General features: G+C 35.5%; 1 protein-coding gene across 3 annotated transcripts; it reads left to right on the top strand.

The window, feature by feature from the left end:
* Positions 1-1,200: 1,200 nt before the first annotated feature.
* Positions 1,201-7,852, top strand: LOC112720449 (RNA polymerase II C-terminal domain phosphatase-like 4). 3 transcript variants are annotated; one of them, XM_072206531.1, is made up of 9 exons: positions 1,201-1,603; positions 2,548-2,690; positions 3,177-3,253; positions 3,777-3,880; positions 4,417-4,597; positions 5,126-5,415; positions 6,300-6,485; positions 6,578-6,607; positions 7,287-7,852. In XM_072206531.1, the coding sequence occupies exons 2-9, from the start codon at positions 2,548-2,550 to the stop codon at positions 7,578-7,580; spliced, it is 1,305 nt and encodes a 434-aa protein (XP_072062632.1). In that variant the 5' UTR covers positions 1,201-1,603; the 3' UTR covers positions 7,581-7,852. The 3 variants fall into 3 exon arrangements, with proteins under 3 accessions (XP_072062632.1, XP_025627170.1, XP_025627169.1); XM_025771385.3 differs by having other exon boundaries at positions 6,578-6,612; XM_025771384.3 differs by having other exon boundaries at positions 6,578-6,616.
* The last annotated feature ends 390 nt before the right edge of the window (positions 7,853-8,242 follow it).

The raw sequence follows: 8,242 nt of genomic DNA, 5'->3' as shown, positions 1-8,242 counted from the left end.
CCTATTTCCCCCACATTGCTTCAAGCCTCCTAGTAAGCACCGGCAAGGATATCCTCCTTCCCATAAGCTTAACAATGAGTGTTTTCCACCAGGGCATTCTTAAGCTCTTCATTGCAGCTTCATTAACTACAAAGTTAAAGATACCATTTACCTTCTCAACACGGATCTCAGGTTGCAGGCCTTCCCCCTCCTCATCATCAGACTCATCTGATGATTCTGAACTCTCATTTTCTTCTATGGCTACTGGCTTCTTGCCACCTTTCACCGCCTCACTGAAGGATCTTCTAGATGGCTGCTCCTCGTTGGGACAACCTTCCCTTTCTTCCACCATCCAATCTTCTTCTCTTGGAACTAGTGACATATCTCCAGAAAAGTCAAGACCTTCACCACCTTTCCTTATCTTTTTAGCTGAGCATTGTTCTCGATTGCGTCTCGACGTTCTGGGGGCTCATGGGAACGGGAGTGTCCTCCCCTAACATAACCACCTCTCATTGGTGGCTCACAAAGATAATTGAGGAAGCTTGTGATTGGAAGTGCTAACGAGAGAAAGTTTAACGAATTTTTTTGTTTCTTTCTCCTCCTCATGTTTCTTTGTAAAATCACATTTTTTGATAAGTGTTTTTCTCATTCTATAAATATTTAAAATGTGAAATTAGAAAAATAATTATTCACAGCAATTTAATAACAGATAACATCACACGAACAATAAACTTCAATAATAAATAATAAATCACAACACACAAGCAATAAAACATATTATACAAAGAATAAAACTCACTGTACATTTAGAATGATAGCACATAAATAATGAACTTCAACATACAAATACATAATCATAGTACATAAACAATGAATGCTAATAAAAACAATGAATTGGATCAATTTAATTGGACTTGATTTTTTTTTTAAGTTAGGAGTGAGACTTAAGATTTTTAAATGAAGATAAAAAAGCTATATCATTTAAATTATAACTCGTTGACATTTAATTGAATTTGATTACCAAAAAAATTTGTACGTGTAATATTATTGTATAACTTAATGCATTCATCCGAAGTTAAAACCGCATTTTATTACTTATGTATATATAATAATTGTCTTTTTTTTTTAAATAATTTATTTAAAAAACACAACTTCTTTTAAATTATTACAAATTAACATCCAAAATCTTATTTGTTTAAATTTTAGTTGTTTGATAATCTCAAATTAGTAAATTAGTGTGGGAAAACCCCAAAATACTGCTACGACAAAGACACCCCCATTTCCCAATTTCTATTCACTTACCAGCCGATACCCACGGCTCCAAATTTCCCTAATCTTCTCTCCCACAGGCCACAGGCCACAGCCCCCAGTCTGTCGCTCTGTTAAAAACCAGAACCGCCAACCACTTCTTTTTCCAGCACCACCCCCGTCTCTTCACTGCGGTTACTGCCATGTGTTCTCCCTCCACCGTCGCTGTTGCTATGTAATGCCTCTCCGGCGAGGCTGCAACCTGTGAGCTCGTCGCCGATCTCCTCTCCCCTGGTCTTATGTGCCTCTCTCCGCCGCTGTTGTACTCTCTGCTTACCCACCTCGGTCACTGCCTCTGTACTCTCTCTTTTCTCAGGTCAGGTCTCGCCACCGATCTGTTCTCTTCTAGTTTTCTGTTCCTATCTCTACATTGATTATGATTATTGAATATTGATGACTTGATGCGTATAGTTCAATTTTTTAAATTTCTATTTTATTAGGTTAGTTCTGGTTTTGCCTCTTTATGGGATGAAAATACCGCGTGTGACTAAACTTGATTAAATTCAGCGAGGGCTCTTTAATCAGCGGGGGCTCTTTAATCTTTAGAGCCTTAATTTGCTTGTGTATGATTAAACCTTGTTATTTATTAAAGGATGAACTAATTAACATTCTGGAGCCTTAATTTACTTCTGTTTTGTTTGTCATTTGGATTTAATTGAAGACAAATGGAAGGAGAAAGGCCTTAGTTTACTTCTGTTTTGCTTGCCATTTAGATTCAATAATCCATCTTCATTGAACACAGTGTAATAAGTGCCTTGCATATGATTGTTAACCATGTTCTCTTTTCTTTTTCTTTTATTACATATATAATTTTGCGAACAGCTGGGATTCATTCATTCATATTTCATGTACTTCGTGTTATCGTATCACTGTTATGTTGTATTTTTGGGCTATAGTTATCTTCAGATTGGCATTATAGAAAGGTGGTTGCTTGGTGGGTTGGTTTGTATTTATTTTAAACTTTTATTAGAGACTGCTTTTGTTATTTTTTGCCCCACTTCACTTGGGTGAATGATTTGCAATAGATGTCATGAAATTACTTATCCTAAAAGCTTAAATTTTGATAGGCAGAGATACATGAATTGTTGATTATATCTTATGGTAGGTCTTTGTTGCCTTCGATGATTATCTGTGTTTACACTAGGCTTTCTATGAATCTGGCTGCTATGTGATGTCCTGTTATGTTTTGCCATTTGGTTCTGTTTTGTGGAATCTCTTTGTTTATGGATTTTACTTTCTAATTTGGTTTATTGGATGCAGATGAGTGTTGCAGCAGACTCTCCGATACATTCATCCAGTAGTGATGACTTCGTTGCGTATCTTGATGATGCATTAGCTGCAAGTTCGCCAGATGCGTCATCCGATAAAGAAGTTGAAAATCAAGATGAGCTGGAAAGTGTCAGGTGATCTTTATTATAGCTGTTACAATTTATATGTTAATTTCACAAATTAATTGCTGTGGATTAGGTGTATGTGCTGTAAGACATATTTATATATCAGGTCATGATTAATTAGAGGGCTAAGTACTCTGATGTTCAAGTAAATATCTTTAGCTGTCACACTCTAGTAGGATACGACTTGGATCTAAGGGTTGAGTTACATTAGGGTTTTGCTTTTACGTATATCAGATGGTATGTGTTAAGTACTTAAGGAAAGTAGGGAACCACACCTTCAGGCTTCAGGCCAGGTTAAACTGGTTATACTTAATCTTCATAACTACTCACATTACAATATACCTTAGCTGCAGTTTGCTCTTGGTATCTGCACTGTTGTGTGTAGACTTATTCCAAGAGACATTATATATTTATATGGATCTAGGTTTTTTTTCTGTTTAATAATTTTGGCTAAGTTTTATCGTGCTACTATTTAGTTAATGAATTTTAAAGCAGAATAAAAAGGTGCAAGTTTGAAAGTGCCGAGGAAACTGAGGAGTCTACTTCAGAAGGGATCGTGAAACAGAATTTAGGTAATTTTGAATGTTTAGTCACTATCTTTTCTCAATGTTCAGTAATAGAATCCTTTCCATTGAAAGTGCAACTGGCCACTGGGTGTTTTTTGGTAATTTAGTCATACGGAGCTTTACTTCTAGATCAAGGAAACAAACTTTTAGCAAAGGGGCAAAGGGCGTGATAATGTTTTTTAGGTTTATCTTTTTCTACAGCCCTCTTGAATTATTTCAGCGGTTTAGCCAATGTTATTTATCTTGAATTGCTGGCTGTTTTCCCCTTAAAACAGAAAAAAAGTTAATTGCTTGTTTACTTCCTCCATCCATTCTTACAGAAAAAAATGTTAAACACAACTGATTCCTCAACAACTCAGTGCTACCCCTTCTCGTAGGCCATCGGGTAGAAACTAAATTTTACTTATATTCTTTCAAATGGCCGGGAATCTGTGAAATATACTTTTTTGCAACTATTATTTTCAGTTATTGTACATCATTATCAGGTTGTATCGGAAGTGTTCTAGCTTTCGCTTTTTTGTTATTGCAGAAGAATATGTGTGTACACATCCTGGTTCATTCGGAGATATGTGTATACGTTGTGGGCAAAAGTTGGATGGTGAATCTGGTGTGACATTTGGCTACATACACAAGGTATGCACATCTCAGAAGGAATGATGCACAATAGTTTGTGGAATTACAAATTTGGCTTTGAATAATTGTTCTTTTTTACCTGCAGTTGCTGCCTCTGCATACAACAGTTTACACATAACTGTTAGATCAACTGAAAATAAGATATAGCCAATGAGATAGTTATGTCCTAGTTTAGTGGTGGTTATTATTGATCATGGCCAAAGAGTGGTGTTGAGTTTGTAGCTCCACTTATTTCGGTTATTTATCTATGTATTTGAATTTTGAAATAATTGTCCCTAATATAAATAAAATATAATATGCTAGTGTATTCAATAAGTTTACAAACAATGAATCAAGTCCAAGTTAGATTGTTGAAGTTCCATGTTAATTCCTTCTTTATGATTTATAGGTATTTACATTTATTAAGTTGGTGGATTTTAAACTGCACATACATTTCGTAGTCTTAGGAAATCCGAAATCTTATATTCCATTTTTATCAGCCATGTGGTTGAGTTGGTTCACAAAAACATAGTGATGGAAATTTTATGTATTTGCAGGGATTGAGACTTCATGATGAGGAGATCTCTAGATTGCGAAATACAGATGTGAAGAATTTGCTAATTCGTAAAAAACTTTACCTGATTCTTGACCTAGATCATACGTTACTAAATTCCACTCACCTTGCTCATTTGAACTCTGAAGAGTTGCATTTAATTTCCCAGGCAGATTCTCTTGGAGGTATAATGTCATTCGATGTGCTTTGCTGTTGATATGTATTTTAGATCAAAAGACCCGATGCAATGTGAATGCTAGATGCATGTTATAGTTCTGCTGTGTTCTGACCAGAATATCTGTTTGTCAAATATTGTTATGCTGGCATGATATACTTTTTGGATTTTGTTTGGTAAGTTTTGGACATATGAATGATTTTTTCATGTTTAGTGTGTCACTATGTTGATAAACACAAAGATGTCTTATTATTTTGCAATTGCAAGGACCATGGTGCATATATGTATAAAATAAAAGTCATGCCCTAAAACTGGCATTTCTTAAATTGTTGAATAGTGTGGCATGTTGCTAACTTGATTTCTTGTATTTTGTTAAATTTGGGTCTTCTAGACTTGCTTGCATTCTTCATTTTATGATGTGTGTATTTTCTAACAACTATTAGTTGATTACTTTATTTGATGTTATGTTCTTGGCCTCTTGGGTTTTAATGGCTCTTCATTTATGTTGCATTTCTGAAATATGTAATAAATCAACTAGATGTTTCCAAGGGTAGCCTTTTCAAATTGGACAAAATGCATATGATGACCAAGTTGAGGCCTTTTGTCCGCACATTTCTAAAAGAAGCAAGTGAAATGTTTGAGATGTACATATACACCATGGGTGATCGACCCTATGCATTAGAGATGGCTAAGCTGCTTGATCCTCTAGGAGAATACTTCAATGCAAAGGTGATTTCTCGAGATGATGGCACTCAAAAGCATCAGAAGGGTCTTGATATTGTGTTGGGGCAAGAAAGTGCTGTTGTAATTCTTGATGATACAGAACACGTGAGTGCATTGACACTTTTCAAGTAATGCTGAATTACTTTAATTTAAGTGCTTCTTTGACAATAGTTGTGTTTTAGTCTGTGTATGAAGTCTGAATAGAGCAATTATTTTGTGTACCTGCCAACAAATCTGTTCAAGATGGTCTTATATTTAATTTAGAAAAATGCTAGAGGACTATCAGAATTTATTGTTTTTGACTATCACTTTTAGCCATCAACCCAGTTTCTTTAGTTTAGTAATCCAACAACATACTTTAGCCTACACTTTTAAACATTGATGGTTAATTGATGGTCAAAAACAATAAATTCTGATGGTCCTCTAGTACTCTTCTTTAATTTATTATGAATCATGATGGCACTAAAACTTATTTGTGTTCCAATTACTTAGTGGCACTGAAACCCATACAGCATTGGATTCATCCATTAAAAGTGATATGATAGGGCTTACAACTTCAGTCAGAAATTTCTAATTCAAAAAAGTTATATATTCAGTCCAGTGAAATATGACTCTTGACTCATTTGCAGTTACTTTTACTATTATCTACTTAATTTTTCATTATTTTAGGAAATGAAGGACTGCTTTTCCATTTAATTCATTGATGCTTGGATATTTATATTTTATTGGCTGCATATCAAACTGTGTTAACAGATTTCTGATTTCATTCTGGTCAAATATTTTTTTCTATCTGCCTATGAGTACTAGTTTGGATGCTTGATTTTTGTGAGGTTTTACTGAATGGTCCCTTCCAAAAGGCTTCAAGGACAGCTTATATGTAACTTTTTACTAAGCATGGTTGATCTATATATGATAGTGGTTTGCAGAATTATCGGCAAAAATAAGTGTGCTAAGATCTTTCCATCTTAATGTCGGTGCTAATGATGTAGGCATGGGTGAAGCATAGAGATAATTTGATTCTGATGGAAAGATACCACTTTTTTGGTTCAAGTTGCCGGCAATTTGGTTTCAATTGCAAATCTTTAGCTGAATTGAAGAGTGACGAAGACGAAGCTGAAGGAGCACTCACTAAAATCCTTAAAGTTCTTAAGCAAGTCCATTATAAATTCTTCGATGTATGCCATTTCTCATTTTGTCAACTTGGAAAAAAAAAGGTTTGATATCTCTAATATAAAGCTAAAATTGTGTGGTGGTGAATCTTTTGCAGGAACTTAAAGAAGATATTGCTGAACGAGATGTAAGGCAGGTAGTTATGTTGGTCATATATCCTTGAGGAGTTAAGCCCCAAAGTGGTCCCTGAGGTTGGCCCCTTGCACCAAAAAGGTCCCCAAGATTCTAATTGCACCGTAAATGTCCTCGAGATTAAAAAAATTGCATCATGCTAGTCCCTCAAACCCTTTCTGTCGAGTTACACCTCATGCCGTGAGTGACTTGTGGCACATTCCCTTCACGCTGGATTAGATGAAATGGCGTTGCTTTAGTTTTCACGCTAAATGCTTGATGAAATGACATCGTTTAACCTTAATGGTTATACATTTTTGTGTGGGGAATAAGACGTTTTGTGGTTCATTAAGGTTAAATGACTTCGTTCAATCAAGTATTTAATGTCAAAACTAAAGCAACGTCATTTTGTCTAGTCTAGCGTGGAAGGGTATGTGCCCGGTCACTCACGGTGTGGTGAGTAACTCGACGGAAAGGAAGTGGGAACCAACGTGATGCAATTTTTTCAATCTTGGGGACTTTTATGGTGCAATTAGAATTTTGGGGATCTTTTCATTGTAGGGCCAATTCAGGGACTACTTTAGGCTTTTAACTCCTCGAGTCCTTTCTCATTGCAAATTTATAGTTAATTTGTAATTCTAATGTGAAGCTTTAATCAATTAGTTTGGTTTTTACAATCAATTCATTTTTCCCAGGTTTTGAAATCAGTTCGAAGGGAAGTCTTGAGCGGGTGCGTGGTTGTTTTCAGCCGTATCTTCCATGGAGCATTACCACCACTCCGGAAGATGGCTGAGCAGTTGGGAGCCACTTGTTTAATGGAACTTGACCCCTCTGTGACACATGTGGTTGCTACTGATGCTGGAACTGAGAAGGCCCGGTGGGCAGTGAAAGAGAAGAAGTTTTTGGTTCATCCACGATGGATAGAGGCTGCAAATTATTTTTGGGAAAAGCAACCTGAGGAGAACTTTGTCCTCAAGAAAAAGCAGTAGTAACTGGTAACTTATCTTGTAGCGTCACACACTTTGTTGTGTTCATAGTCTGATAGATGTTATAGTCGCCCAAGGTTATAAAGCAGTAGTAACTGGTAACTTTCTTGTAGCATCACACACTTTGTTGTGTTCATAGTTTGTTAGCTGTTATAGTCGCCCAAGGTTATGAAAGCATATTGGTTTTCATATACTTCTGATTCTGGAGATATATATATAGTCTTCTACTCTTCTTGCCATTTGAATAGGAAAATGAAACTATGTTTAAATTTCTAGCTTATGGGCTAATCTGGCTTCCATATTTTAATTTTAATTTTTGGTACTCCCATCATATCATTCGAAAATGGTGAATGATTGGCAGTGCGGCCAATGGTTGTCTATCCCGTCTCACCAAGTTCTTTATGGAAATAATCCAATAATATATCCAGCAGTTTAATCAAGTTGGGTTGGTCTAATGATTAATTCACTAATCCATTTAAGTAATTATCAAAAATTTAAAACTCACCTTATACATACAGCAACTCGTTATCCAAGTCCATTGTGTGCATGTTATATTGTTATGGTGTCATCTATTTTATAATTCTTAAATTTGATGTGATTTATATTTTAATTGTTTAATTTTTTGCTATATCTTTAAATTATAGTGTTGTGTCTGTGAATACTAA

The sequence above is a fragment of the Arachis hypogaea genome, chromosome 11 (assembly GCF_003086295.3).
Source record: "Arachis hypogaea cultivar Tifrunner chromosome 11, arahy.Tifrunner.gnm2.J5K5, whole genome shotgun sequence".
In the NCBI taxonomy this organism is placed as follows: domain Eukaryota; kingdom Viridiplantae; phylum Streptophyta; class Magnoliopsida; order Fabales; family Fabaceae; genus Arachis; species Arachis hypogaea.
The sequence above is the reverse complement of the archived record's forward strand: the minus strand, read 5'-3'. Positions and strand labels throughout refer to the sequence as shown.